This window comes from Cricetulus griseus, chromosome 5 (genome assembly GCF_003668045.3).
Source record: "Cricetulus griseus strain 17A/GY chromosome 5, alternate assembly CriGri-PICRH-1.0, whole genome shotgun sequence".
In the NCBI taxonomy this organism is placed as follows: Eukaryota; Metazoa; Chordata; class Mammalia; order Rodentia; family Cricetidae; genus Cricetulus; species Cricetulus griseus.
Genome location: NC_048598.1, coordinates 87,703,661 through 87,718,839, shown reverse-complemented (window position 1 = coordinate 87,718,839; position 15,179 = coordinate 87,703,661). Strand labels below are relative to the sequence as shown.

Here is a 15,179-nt window from a genome sequence, read left to right as displayed (position 1 = left end):
GGCTTAGTGCATAGTGAATAAGTAGCTTTCTTAGCTCAACAGCCATCCAGGGAGAATAGTAGCACAGGAATGCATACTGTGTGCTACAGCCATTCTGAATCCTTGGCATATACAGGTTTCCATATTGTAAAAGTCATTTGTCACTGAATTTTTCCTCATATAGAGATTCTTTTCTTGTGTAAATAGAATTCTTATTTCAATTCATGTTTCCTTAAAGTACTAACTTCTTCAGTAGTTGCCATAAATTATTATCACACAACTGCATAGGTATTTTTATCTTCATTAACTATTCCAGAATAAGTTTGTTGTCCTGTTCTCTTTGGGTTTTCTACCTTTTACTCATGAAATCTGTGCTCACAGAAAAACATACTCATGACACTCAGTACTTCTGTAATTTAAGCCTCATGTAAATCAACAATGGAAACTTGGAATAGAACAGTGAAGACAAGAAATGAAGAGACACAATGCAAACACTCTCTCTCGGTGTATGAGTTGTTACCACAGGGGCCTTTCTGTATCCGAATCAGAGCTGTAAATTAATGAGTGGAAAGTGCTTGCAGCAATTGCACGACTGCCTGTAGACATTTCACTGTGAATATGAATGTATAGTATTGTCTTTATGAGACTTGAGAAATTTAAATGGATCATTTACAACCTGGAAATGCTTCTTGCTCAAATAGCAGTATTAATAAAATTGCTTGAAAGGGCAAATTTTTGTAAGCCATAAAAATTCCATATCTTGGGATATGATTGATGAATACATGTTTCTTACAACATTTAATCTTTGTAACTACATAAGGGAAATAATGATTACATCATATTTATGGGAAACTGAGGCAGAGAAAGCAAATAACCTGTTCCAGGTCCCAGAATTGTTAAGTGGTGGAGCCAAGAGTCAACCAGCTGAGTGCAAAGCTGTGTGTTCACCAGTGTGTTAGAAAAGGGCCTGCATATTGCCTCTGGAGACATGTTTTCTTTGGGTATGAATATGAATCACTCCTGCATATTGCCTCTGGAGACATGTTTTCTTTGGGTATGAATATGAATCACTCCCACGACGTCTTTCTGTCCTGTTTGTTAATTTAAGATTTTATATTAACTGGAATTTAGTTCGATACGTTTAATTACAGCCAATCTTATACTTCCTGCTTGTGGTCTCCCTCTTTCCTCCTAAAGGCCTATCCGAGCTCAAGGATATTGAAACGGGAGTACAGCACATTTTAGCCGACATGATTGCTAAAGACAAAGATACGCTCGACTTCATTCGGGACTTGTAAGTAATTTTTTTTTTTCCTGTTACGTGGGACTCATGCTGTTAAGGTCCCATGGTTAGTGCTAACCCAGTGTTCATTTAAAACTGGTTTTCAGGCTTTTTTTTTTTTTTTTTTTTTTTTTTTTAACTAGAATTCTTTGTTCAAACAACAGAACCCTAATATGTAAAGTTGTTAAAGTTGTTCTAATCGGGTTATGGGAAGGCAGCCTGGAACTTGGTTTTCTTGTCTCTTTATTCTCAGATACTCTAGTGGAGGCTCTGATGAATACAGTTTAGAACCAGTGCTTGACATGGTGTGTATTTGAGAGAGATTCATGTTCCTTTAGAGTAGGTACTGTTGCTTTTTAAACACGTTGGTTATGCTGTGTGTACTTGATTTGTAATTCATTTCTGGGATTTACCTGTTGTGTTAGTTTGTCTTGTGTTATCGTGGTGAGATAGTTTTACTTTGTCTCATGGCTTCAAAGGGCTCAGGCCATCCTGGTAGAGAGGGTGTAGTGGAGCTGAGCTGTTCACATGATGGCTGCCTGGAAACCTAGGTAAGGGAAAGTGGTGCTGTCTGACTTTCTTCCTTTTATTCAGCTATCTGTGTGGATCCATGCCCCATCATGGAGTGCTGCCCACATCTATGGTGGGTCTTCCCCAGTCCTTTCTCTTTGGCACTACCTTCACAGGCATGTTGGTGTCCTGGGAATGCCTCACTAATCTCTGAGGGTTTCTAAATCCAGTTAAGTTGATAAACCAATCACTATGCCTGTGCTTGCATTTCCTTGACAATGTATGATACAAGTTATGGATGAAAATACTGACCCAATGTGCATTTTTAACTCTTGTAGAGAACAGCTTGGCTATGACATCAGAGTCTAATTTTATGAGGTTAGGATGCTTTTGCCAGAGCCTGATTGGGATTACGGTTTTTATCTCATGTAAAAGAGACATTAAGCCAAGTGTAGTGGCACAAGATTTTAATCCCAGCACTGGGGAGGCAGAGGCAGGAGAAGAGACAGAGGGGTGGGGCAGGGTTACAGAGACAGACATTAAAGTCTGTCCCTCCCTCCTTCCCTCCTTCCCTCCCTCCCTCCTTCCCTCCCTCCCTCCCTCCCTCCCTCCCTCCCAGTTTTGAAGTTTTGGTTGTGAGCCTACCCCTTAACAGCTGAGCTATCTCGCTGACCCAGTGGTTCTCAACCTTCCCAATGCTGTAATCTTTTAATACAGTTCCTTATGTCGTGGTGACCCCCAACCATAAAATTACTTAATTGCTACTTGATAACTATAATTTTGCTGTTGCTATGAATCATAGTGTAAATATGTGATATGCAGCCCCAAAGGGGTTGAGAACCACTGCCTAGCCCAGCGTACCAGTTTTACAAATTGCCCTGGTGTTCCTTTCACCCTTTCCTTTTTTTCTTTAAGTTGATTATGACTGCAAGATTGATTGGAGATGGGTGACCAGATGATTGGTTTGATTCCTATCAGTGATTTCTGTCTTTTGGGTTCATAGATACAAACTCAGGCATTTTGGATGTTTGTGTTGATGCATAAATTGTTCTTCAGGGTATATGTTAGTATGATTGTTTATTTGTTTTGAGACAGGATTTCTCTATGTATAGCTCTAGCTGCCCTGGAACTCGCTATGTAGGCTAGGCTGGCTTCTTACTCATAGAGTTCCCCTGTGTTGAGATTAAAGATACCCAGCTGGCAGAGTCCTTTTGATGGGGTAGTAATGCCAGTTTCTTATTTGGGCATAATTAACCAAATTTCATTTGGTAATAGTTTAATGTTTTTTTCTTTCCTTAATTTCATATAAATTTATGAAATGTAAAGCACACATAAATAAATGTTTGTTTTTTTAATATTTGTGTATCTGGTCAGGTGCCAACATAGATACATTTGTATCCAGTCATCTCTTGCAAAAGTATCCTCAAAAAAAGTAAATGAAAAAGATGTTGGTAAGTTTCAGCTTTACCAGAACTTTTCCTGCAACATAAGAAACATCCACCATCACCAGGTAATTAAGAACACTGCCTCTGATAGTAGTAATAATGATAATACTTTATTAAGAATTAGATGTTTTATGCCAACTATTTTATTACTAGTGTGTGTAAAACTTGTAAATATTGTCACATTTTCCTGCCTTCACAAATGGAGAACTAAAGACCTGGAGAAGTCAGTGACTCTGAAAATTGTTGATAGAGTTGACAATGTGATAACCCATATGACTTGCTTCTGGCTGGTGAGGTCCATTAGACCCTGATTTCAGTGAGCTTCGGTGTGAGAACAGATCTTTCCTAAGACAATTACAGTCCTATGCCCGATTTAGAATATAGTGTATATGGTCTCATTTGGTTTTATGAGCCAGAGTCATCATATCTCAGCCTTCTAATTTTATTTTTCAGCTTATCTACCTAAATATCTATGTATTTTACTAACTGTGGCCATAGGCTGATGTACTGTGCAGAATGTAATTTAAATGGCACAGTGGCAGGAGAGGCATTGCAAATGAAAATTACAACAGCACTGGTTTTCCTATTTACATAATGAGTTATCATAACCAGTGTTCTTTATTTCTTTTATATGGCTTTGAGATATCATTTAGTGTTTGGTTTTTTTTTTGTTGTTGTTTTGTTTTTTTTTATCATTGCAGCCTTAAGGACACTAATATTTCATGTGGAGTCATGCTCCCGTAGATTTTATTTTGCTGGGGAGTCATAATTCATTTCTCTATTTAAATTTAGCTGTAGTAAAATGTCCATAGTACAAAATGTATTCTCTTCACTGTGTGTATGGCATTTAGTGACTTGCAGTGCTGTGAACCAGCTATCCCAAAATCTGAGTGCTATGTTTTATTTGAGAAATTTGATGCCAGTCTAATTTTCTGTGTCCTATAAATGCTAAAAATGTCCTGTTATTTCATTTGTTCTTTTTATTGGTTTTATGGCTCTTTTGAGAGGCAAGGGGGTGGTTTGAATTAGGAGGCTGCCAGTATTCTCCTAAGGTGAAAGTCCTCATTAGTCATTTTAAAATGTATTTTTCCCTATCTGCATTTTACAGCCTGTGTAGAGGAATTAATGAAACATGTTAGAATTCTTTACCTTTGTGTGATAATTATTTGATTATTACAATGTAATTTTCAAAAAAATGTGTTATACAAACATGAAACTCGCCTTTTTCTCATTGTAACATGACATGAGTCTTCATTCATCCCACAAATACTTCTTGAGTATTTATATTGTGGTGGGGTTTGGAATATAGAGATTTGAAATAGTTCACTATTATTTTAAATGCTTTTTAATTTTTATGGGTATGAATGTTTTGCCTGCATGTATGTATGTACACCACATGACATGCTTGTTTGTTCACATGCCTGTTTGCCCACGGAGGCCAGGAGAGGACACTGGATTCTCTGGAACTGGAGTTTACAGATGGTTGTGAGCCTCCATGTGGGGGCTGGGAACCAAACTTTGGTCCTCTGTAAGAGCTGCAAATGCTTTTAACCAACTGAGTCATTTCTCCATCCCTGTTCCTTTTTGTCTAACGTTGCTTATTTTACTTTTTTGTGCACTGAATCTATCTTAGGTGATGAAACATAAATTTGTAAAGTTTAGATGCAATGGAACTATATTTATTTAGTTATAGACTACAAAAATAGGATAATAAAATAATGATTTGTAATCATGAGGGCTGAGTGCATAGTTCTGGTAAAACTGGTTGCCTAGAGTATGGCTGTGTGTGTGTGTGTGTGTGTGTGTCTGTGTGTGTGTGTGTGTGTGTGTGTGTCTGTGTCTGTGTCTGTGTGTGTCTGTGTGTCTGTATGTATTTAAATATTTTGTTTCATACATGTCCTATCTGAGCTAGTGAATGAATTTAAACTTATGATTGCTACAGTCATCTGGAGATGACAGTACTCAAGCCTGAAAAAGCAGAGTAGTTTTAGAATGTTAGTTTGGAAAACACTCTGTTGTTTTAAGGACTTTTTAGGATCTTGTGTGCCTGAGAGGTACTGCTGGTTACAGACAGTTTCTAGTCTTTGAGGTAGTGAACCCTATTTCTTATCTTCCATGTAACTATGTCTGCACATTATCCCTCAGAAGACAGATGGACAGATGCTGAGAGGCCTGGGAAAGCAGCGATGCTGTTGTCCACACTAATCATTCCACCTGCATCTTGCTTCCTTCCTTCTGCAAATTAGTCCTTAGCTCATGGATTTATCCCTCGGCCTTTGCATCCTTCCAGGAAAACTTGCATTCTTGCTCTTTTCTGTTGCTACTCTCACTGTTGACACACTTCCTCTGCTGACTTTAGTATCTCTTCCTTACCATTATTTTCTATAGTCATTCTGCCTGATCCCACTACATAGTTGTAGCTTCAGTTTCTTCAATTTCTGATTTCTATATGTAAGAAAATATGCTCAACTTTCAGTTTGTTAAGTGTCCACATCAGGAAGGGCTGCTGGATTTTATGGGGTGTTTCTGATTCTATTGAGATGATCATGAACTGTTATTAGTCAGTTGACATAATTTGACATATCAATTGATTCTAGAGCATGTGCATGCCTGCTTGATGCAGGCAGTAGGATTCCTTGGAGATGGAGTTGGAGGCAGTTGTGAGCTACCTGATGTGGGGGTTGGGAACAGCAGCACTGAGCCATCTCTGCAGCCTCTCATCTTAGTTTTTGAGATAAGGTCTCTCACTGAATATGGACCGCATCGGTTTGACTAGGCTGGCTGGCTAATAAGCTCCAGAATCTTGCCTATCTCTGCTATCCTGTTGCTGTCATTACGGGAACAAGCCTCTGTCCCCTGCCTTTATGTGGGTTAAGGAGATCTTTTTTTTTTTTAATTTTTTTTTTTTAGTTCAAATTAGGAACAAGCTTGCTTCACATATCAATCCCTTCTCCTTCCCCTCCCCCAACCCCCGACCTGCTCCCCACCCCATCCACTCTCCACTCCCCAGGCAGGGTAGGGCTCTCAACGGGGCTCCCCAAAGTGGGTTAAGGAGATCTTAACTTAGGTTCTCATGCTTGTGTGGCAAACACTTTTCCAACTGACTCCTTTCCCAGCCCTTTTTATGATTTTCTTTATGAGAGAGATGTGTTGCTTGAAGGAAGTACAAATTGTTTTTAGTACATACCCTTGTAAATAAAAAAAATGAAAATGATACTGTTCTTGGCTAGATAGATGTTTGTTTTGTTTCATAAATATAGACTGGCTAAATTTATCTTCGTTTCATTGATTATCAGTCTTTGCCATGTTTGTGTCAGATTCTGGCCATTAACCGTGGAGAGAACTTGAAGATACTGACAGTCAAGGTCAACATTTCTGATGGAGTGAAGAATGAATTCTGTAGATGGTGCATACAAAACAGGTCTGTCTATGACTTATCCAGAAATTTTGCTTTCTAAAATACTATACTGATATTATTGTATATTGATAGGAAAAGTTGTATACTGTGTTATAAAACAATTGACAACAATGTATATTATCTCCATTTTTGCATTAAAAAAATAAGTATGGGGCAGAGAAATTGCTCAGTGAGTAATGGTACTTGCTGCCTGAATTTGGTCCCTAGTATGAGATTACCAAGTCCTAGAAGTTGTCCTCTCTGTGTGTCTAATAAATTAATATTTAAAGAAATAGTATGTTGGAGACATATATCTAAATAGAAAATAATCTATGAAGGGGCTAAGAGATTATTAATGATGATTGTCTCTGAGGAGAGGACTTTTAATTCAGTATAGTCATGCACTTTATAAAGTGGTCATTGACAAAGCATGGATATAATTTTAGTTCTGTAATTATTATTTGTTCTGTTTTTCGAGACAGGGTTTCTCTGTACTGCTTTGGAGCCTGTCCTGGAACTCGCTCTGTAGACCAGGCTAGCCTCCAACTCAAAGAGATCTGCCTGCCCCTGCCTCCCAATTGCTTCGATTAAAGGCATGCACCACCGTCCGGCATTAATTATGTAATTATTATGGAGTTAAAAAATTCCTGTTGCTTACTGAACACAAAACTAAAGACACTATAAGAATAAAAGTAGCTGCAAGAAAAGAAAAAAGAACACCTAAGAAAATTCACAGTGAATGGTGCTGTAGAAGCTTGGGTAGACCTTAATGGGCTTCTCAGGAAGTCTAAAAGGTGAGCCCCAGCACCAACAGGAAGCACTCCCTCAAAGAGAGCCAAGGTAGGCTTCTGGGAAGGCATATAGGGAGACCTTGTTATTGTGGAATAGCAGGTGGCAGCTCCTCACATCTTACAGTCCTGGAGACCTTCCACTGATAAAATGTGGAGGTAAAAGCAGCAATGCTGATGGTTCTGACACAGTATATCCCTCAGCTAATATGTGAGTTTTTAACAACAACAACAAAACTTCATAGGGAAAATAAAACCTTTCAAGTAGAAAAATCTTATAGAATGAGAGCATAAAGGAAATATTTTCATGTAGCTTTGTTGTATTTCAAACTGTTTTATTGAAGAAAAATACTAGTAAATTTGGTGCAGCCTAAGTGCACAGTATTAAAAGTGTGGAATCATTTCCTTAATCTATCCCATCACTTGGTGCTCTCTGAATGACCTGCACAAGCACCGTGTATGGTATATCTCTATACCATACTTTTACTGTGCCTGTTCTGTGCTTAAATGTGTTTATGTCTATAAATCCCATCTTGTTATACTTAATGTAGTATATAACGTAGTGACAAACCGTACAGAGTCACACTCTGCAAGCAATAACCTGTCCACATACGCTCATATATGTGCACTCTGTGAGGTTTGTGCAAAGACATTATTACTTAATACAGTCTTCAGAACCCATCTTTATTATTAAGTGATATATAAAGTACCTTGCTATGCCATGTAGAAAAACAAATTAACAAAAATGTTACCTATATATCATGTCTGATGCATTTTATCTGCTAAAAATTGAAACATTAATGTAATTTATATCATTGTATATAATTGAACAAATTATATGTGATTTATCTAAAATAATTTGTACATTAAGGCTATTGAAATAATTTCAATAATAATGACTTACCAGATGTGTTTAAAAAGTCTTAACTTTTAAAATTAAACTTCTCATCTCTTAATAGAACCTTTGAAGATGCCAGCTATGTCTGTAATAGCTTTTTGTCTTTTAGTTTAAATTTCGCTTCACATGTTTGAGCCTTAAAGCAGCCTATTTGATTGCTACAGCAGATTTTATAGCTACCATTTGGTTGAGAAAGCCAATGCAAACACATAAAGTGACTCACATTGCTAGATTTTGTATATGCTGATTATTAGCCCTCTTGGGAGAACTTGCTGGAAATGTACTTGAAAAGTCAGATCAGATGTTCCCTAGGAATTAGCATTCTCCTCCAAGATCATTCTAATGTCAGTTTGATGGAAGCCAGTTTGCTTAAAACCTGTTCCACCAAAGATCAGCTTGCTGAATCTTCAAGTAATGCTATGAAAGCAGCCATCAAGTAAAGTAGGAGTCTGTGTTGGTAGATAAGATACTTAAGCAGTTATGCCGTGGCCATGCAATAGCATTCTGTGCAGCTATTTTGAAAACATGGAGATGGAGCTAAAGTTGAGATGGAAGCATGCAAGTATTTCAGCGCTCAGGAGCATGAGATGGAAACATGCAAGTATGTTAGCGCTCAGGAGGATGAGGCCAAAGGACCGAGTTTGTGGCTATAGAATGAGACCTTGTTTCAAAAAGCAAAACCAAACCAAACCAAACACCACCTCCAGACCAAATCCCAAACAATGCAGACATGATTTGTAGTAACCATTTATAATAGACCTCAGTGGTGATGAGTCACCTGCTTATGTGCATAGAGGAAAATATCTGAGAAGTAATAAATGGTTACTCCTTAGCTCTAGTGTGATGTTTTTAGTGTTCTGTCTTATGCTTTTATGTATAATTATCCCTTTTCTTTTTTAAATAATATATTTTATTTATTTGTTGGTAATTTCACATTTATACATTTTGATCATATTCACCCATCATTATCTTCCTTTAGTTCTCTCTAGTGTCTGACTCCATCTCCCTCCCAATTTCATGGCTTCCTTTGTTGTTGTTGTTGTTGTTGTTGTTGTTGTTGTTGTTGTTAGTAACTCTCTAAGGCAAATTCATGCTTTGCATCTGAACATGGGTGTGGGACCATCCATTGGCATGTGGACAATCTATCAGTGACATCCTCAAAGGAAAGCGACTGCCTCTCCCTTACAATCATCCACCTTTGTAGCTTCTCCTAGGTTGGGGCTGCTCCCCTTTCAAGCTAGAATTTTGACTGGCTTGATGTTGTGCAGTCACACTTGATGTCATGTCCATGAAGCCAGCATTTCCCAGCTCACGTCCTCATCTCCGAGTCACTTTTCTGCCACATTCTCTGAGCCTTTAGTGGGGGGCGGGGGAGGTCAGTGTAGTTGATTTACCTACAGTTGAGAGTCACAGTTGCTTCACTTGGCACTGTGACCCATTCTGAGTCTCTGTGTTCCCACTGCAAAAAGAGGCTTCTCTGACTAAAGTTGGGAGCAACACTTGATTGTAAATATATAGTTAGAAGGCAGTTTGACATAGTGGCCATTTAATATAACAGCATTAATTTCCTCTCTAGAACCCATGATCTCCTTAATCATAGACTTGATTCAGACATGGAAGATTTTGATATGTTGCATTTTCATTTTCATTCAGTACTAGGATATTTTTTCCCCTTCTTGATTTCTTCGGTGATTGAGTTATTCAGTAGTACATTATTTAGTCCTCAGGAATTTGTACTCTCGGTTGTTTCTATTGCTGATGATAGGTAGTTCTATTTGACTGTGGTCAGGTAGAACACAATGTTATTTCAGTTTTCTTGTGTTTGATGAGAATTGCTTTTGTCCTGTTGAACATGGCCAGTTTTAGAGATTTGTTTAGAAAGAACCAAGAGTCGAGAAGGCAGCTTAGAGTAGGTGCTAGCAGTGGTAAATCATAGCTGGATTTGAGCATTCTGAAGAATCTGCAAGGTATCTAATTAAATGGTTGATGGCTTGGCTGCTTGGAATGGAGACATTCTTATCACTTGAATAAACTCAGAGCGGGTGTAAGCAGTGCGATGCATATACAATGGAAACACACCCATGGCCTATTCACCGGGGAAGAGCAGAGTGCTCTAAGCTATGGGAGGATCTTGTGGTTTGAAAGCTCCACCAGGGGATGTGACTTTAAGATGACAGGTAATACAAATTTTTAGCTATTTTGGAAAATAGTGGTAAAACTTTGGAACTTAAAGGGAGCCACCCTTGTAGACAGTAGACAATGGATATATTCATTAAACAAGGTGTCACTGTTAGTCTTCTAGTGTCTAAGCACTGTTTTCCTAGCATTGGTCACTCACGACCCAGAACTAGTTCTTCTAACCACCCAACCTCCGTTGTATGATGTGTGAGACCCTTCATGATGTGGCCACTGCCATATTTTTAGCCTCATCTTCCCAAATGGATGCTGTCATTTGGATGCCCTAGCATTATGAGCTCATTTGTGTGTAGTTAAGGGCACTAGTCTCAGATTTTACTTTTAATTAATATAGTGTACTGCCCTAATCCATACTTTGGGGTGTTCCATATATTTGTCTTTTTAATTTCTATTTTTGTATTTTTTGGTATACATTGTATATATGTTTATATTTGTCTTGAGACAGTATCCCATGTGGTTCAGGTGGGCTCACTGTATATCTGAGGCTGTTCTTGAACCCCTAGTCTCCTTGCCCCCAAGCTTCCAAGTGTTAGAATAGCAAATGTATACCGCCATTCCTGGCTAAAACTCTTGGCTCCTTGAAAGCAGTGTGCTGCTCTTTGTATCACTGTGACCAAAACACTTGGCAGAAACAACTGATGAGAAGAATGATTTATTTTGGGGTCAGGTATCAGAGACTGTCGATCCATCAGGGCAGAAACCCTTCATATGATGGCAGGGGAGCAAGAGCTAGTCTTAGGGCCTCAGACCAGGGAGCAGGGGGAAGTACCACGGTCAAAAGTCTCCCAAGTGACCCCCTTTCTCTAGCCAGTCCCCACTTTCTGAAGGTCCCACAGCCTGTAGAGTAGTGCCCAAACCTGGGAAGCAAAAATGCTGGAAAAAAAATGAGCCTATTGGGAACATTCTAGGTTTAAGTGACATGGAACCTATGTATAATTCTTACCCTTTCCTTCCCACCTCTCATGGAGGGAGGACTGTGAGGCATGACAGATTTGGGTAGAAAGAATGATCTATGTCTTGCCTAAAAGCACATTTGTTTAAACTGGAAGACAAAACTACATGCTGCTGACCTAACATCCTTTGGAAGAGATTCAGTTATTTGCTATTGTGTGATCTTTAGTGTGTGTTCTCTGAAGTTCCATTTTCAGCCTAAGTTATGGACAGGAGATTTAGCGTAAGGTACATTAGCTTTATTAAAAACTATTCATACTTTGCTATTGGCTTCTGTGGAAGAGGGTATTGAAGGGCAAATGCAGAAATGTTGGATGTGGATGGAAACATGGAGCCTGTGGGCAGGAGGTCAGTGAGCGTACATGCTGCTGGGCAGGCAGTGTGGCCCGGGCAGGTAGTCAGTGTGTATACATGCTGCTGGGCAGGCGGTGTGGCCTAGGCAGGTAGTCAGTGTGTATACATGCTGCTGGGCAGGCGGTGTGGCCCGGGCAGGTAGTCAGTGTGTATACATGCTGCTGGGCAGGCGGTGTGGCCTAGGCAGGTAGTCAGTGAGCGTACATGCTGCTGGGCAGGCGGTGTGGCCTAGGCAGGTAGTCAGTGTGTATACATGCTGCTGGGCAGGCGGTGTGGCCTAGGCAGGTAGTCAGTGTGTATACATGCTGCTGGGCAGGCGGTGTGGCCTAGGCAGGTAGTCAGTGTGTATACATGCTGCTGGGCAGGCGGTGTGGCCCGGGCAGGAGGTCAGTTGTCAGCAGTACCCAGATAAGGTTCCAAAAAAAGGTGCCATGAAGTTGGAGATGCTCCCCTTCTTTGTAAAATTGGGCTAACTTTGATTTTATGAGTTTTGAGCTAAAATAATGAAGATTTTGTTTATTTTTTTAATGTATTTCAGCAGGATTCACTTCAGGGGTTTTACCTTTTTTCTTTTTATTGTGTGTGCTTACTTTTAAATTGTGTCAAGCTTTTAGATAGCACTCCCATCTGAGGATGTGAGAGGTGGGGAAGAAGAGGGCGAGAATGCTACTGCCAGTGACACAAACATCTTAACTGGTGTATTGCACAATAAATGTAAAAGCAGACTGTGTAAGAAGTGAAGTTAAGAGCCCAGAAGTGGGTGAGAGCAGGGTCCACTTAGGACAGATATTTGGTTTTTTTTGGGGGGGGGGGCGCGATGATTTCAAGACAGGGTTTCTCTGTGGCTTTGGAGGCTGTCCTTGAACTAGCTCTTGTAGACCAGGCTGGTCTTGAACTCACAGAGATCCACCTGCCTCTGCCTCCCGAGTTCTGGGATTAAAGGCATGCGCCACCAACGCCCGGCTGTTACTTGGGTTTTAGAGGAAGAGCCTAACATTGAATTATACTGGCTTTTTGTTAAGTTTGAGATATGTAAGGTTTAAGTCAACGTTTGCTACTAAGAAAAGTAGAGTGTCTGAGAACAAGGTTCATCCAGGTTCTCTGTATCTTTCACTCTCCTAAAAGAGATAAAGCAATCAGAAATGCTGTTACAACAAAACACTAGAGATTGGTTGGCGTGAGCAACAGAAATTACTTTCTTCCCAGTCCTAGAGGTGGGGGATTAGAAGATCAACTTGCTAACTGTTCAGGCCCCTTGTGGGGCTGTCTTCTGCAACTTTCTCTTGTCGCAGTGGATAAGGAGACAGAGCAGGGTCTACCGTATGACTATCTAACGCCAGTGTTCTCTGAAGCCTCCCTTCATCTTTATTGATTGCTGATGTTCTCTGAAGCCCCCTTCATCGATGCCTCACATGAGGGGCTAGGGCTTCCACAAGTGGACTGGGGAAGGGTGAAACTCAGTCTCTAGTGCTGTAAGAATGTTTTGGTGTCTTTCAGGTGTCTCAGGGGTTTAGTCTTCACTAGTAATATTTGGAAAGGACAGTCACAGCAAATTTGAAGGCATAATTTGTATAGTGAATTCTAGGGCCTCTAGTGCTACACACAGAGAGATCCTGTCTCAAGAAATAAAAATAAATCCTTCCAAACAAAACAGCAGTTCCCCCCCCCCCCAAGAAATGCTCCCCATCCTCATGTCCCCATCCCCATACCTCTTAGACACCACAGCCTCAGGACAGCCTCTCCCAGATTATCCATCCTTCTGTGGTTTCGGTAAAGGCTCTCCCTGTTCCCAAGCTCCCCTCTTCCAGGTGCCCTTTCATGGTCTCTCATTGCTACTTCATTTTATCATGAGCTTTTCCTTCTTGTAGGTGGAGGCCACGTGGCTTCGCGCGGCCAGAAATAATGCAGATCTTACGTAATTCACTGGATGACTCCTTTAAACGCCTTATTGTTCCTCTCCTCTGTAGAGAGTTCAGGTATGTATCCTGTTTAAGTTTGTGTACTGTTTACCATTAGGTATGGTCTTCGTGGAGTATGGAGAAATGTTTGTTAACATGAACCAAGCTGAAGAACATAGTCAAACCAGGTCTTCAGTGTGAGCCTTGGTCTTAATCTGTAGATTCCTTGTCATGCATAGATGTCACAGCATTCTTCTTGTGATACACTGTCTAGTCCTGAACCCATGATGTCAGTACCCCTTCCAATTCTGCTTTGCTGATGTTGCAGCTTGGCAACCAAGCCAAACATTATTTTATTGATTAGAGATCTGGCTTGGGAAAGACAAACTGAGAAGTTAATGGAGAGGCTTTTTGGAAGCATTTTCTGGAGGTAACAGAGCCAAAGAAAGCATAAGGAGCTTGTGAAGAGGGAGGCAACCTTACTCTCTGAGGAGAGAGAGCAATTATGCATGATCATCTCCCAGTGGGAATTGTCTGGATGAGCAGTGACAAACACTGAGGAGGTGATTGAAGGAACCGTGCCAGTGGACTCATGGGAGTTAGCAGAGAAGATGGAAGAGTCTGACACTGGCAGAACCTCACTTTCTCTCTTGATTTTCTCTAGCTGTTGTCTTGGTAGTTAAGTTTCAGACTGCATGGTTTCTTTCACGAAGTCCTTCATGTGTATTGTAGATCAGCTCATCCTTGTCCTCACTTTTCTTGAAGCTTCAGCCAGGCTCCCTGGGAATGGTGGTATTGCAGCTGTGTGGTCAGCTGTGGGATTCCTAGCGGACCGATGTTTTTCTGTTCCTCCCTTGTACACTTGGTCTTTGAGTTCAGAGTGATCAGAGCAGGAAACTGAAGGGACCAGCTCTGCATTTCGGCAGCCATAACAGCCGAACACGTGCTTGTCTGACCTTGCCTTGGTCACTAGGAGGTTAGGTGCCTGCCTCGCAAGTAACCAATCAGAAGTTAGCTGGTGGTTCTATGCTTTATGGCTCTGGGTGTGCTTTACAGACAAGTGCACAGCAATGAACTGCAGAGCATAGCAACCACCCAGGGAGGACCTATGGGCCATAACAACCAGTTGACCAATCAACACAGGGCAAACCCTCCAACCCTGGAGGCACACCAATCCTGAGCCTGTGGCCTACCCCTAGACACTCCCCTTATGCTGCCCTATAAGATCTCTATGCAGATGCTTCGAGCTGTCTTTCCTAGCCATCCGCCATGGTGGGTGGATGAAAGGCCCAAGCTAACCTGGGGTTAGCTCGTTCAACAACTATAATAAAGCCTCATGCTGTTTGCATCTATCTTTTGACTCTGCCTGGTGATTGGGGTGACCACGGTCCTGGACCGAGATCCTGGGGTCCTGAGCTTTTGGGGGTCTTTCAGAACAAACATCAGAAAGATGAGGGGCTCCACTGCTCAGTTTCTGTTGC

The 15,179-nt window shown here is 40.7% G+C and overlaps 1 protein-coding gene across 4 annotated transcripts in view; it reads left to right on the top strand.

Annotated features, from left to right (window-relative positions):
• The window catches only part of Srbd1 (S1 RNA binding domain 1), a 166,950-nt gene that overhangs the window by 27,471 nt on the left and 124,300 nt on the right, over positions 1 to 15,179 (top strand). For all 4 annotated transcript variants that reach the window (XM_027417969.2, XM_027417968.2, XM_035445155.1 and 1 more), the window contains 4 exons: positions 1,177 to 1,273; positions 3,146 to 3,281; positions 6,534 to 6,637; positions 13,669 to 13,776. In XM_027417969.2, the coding sequence (XP_027273770.1) occupies positions 1,177 to 1,273; positions 3,146 to 3,281; positions 6,534 to 6,637; positions 13,669 to 13,776 (445 nt within the window). The remainder of the gene's footprint in view (positions 1 to 1,176; positions 1,274 to 3,145; positions 3,282 to 6,533; positions 6,638 to 13,668; positions 13,777 to 15,179) is intronic.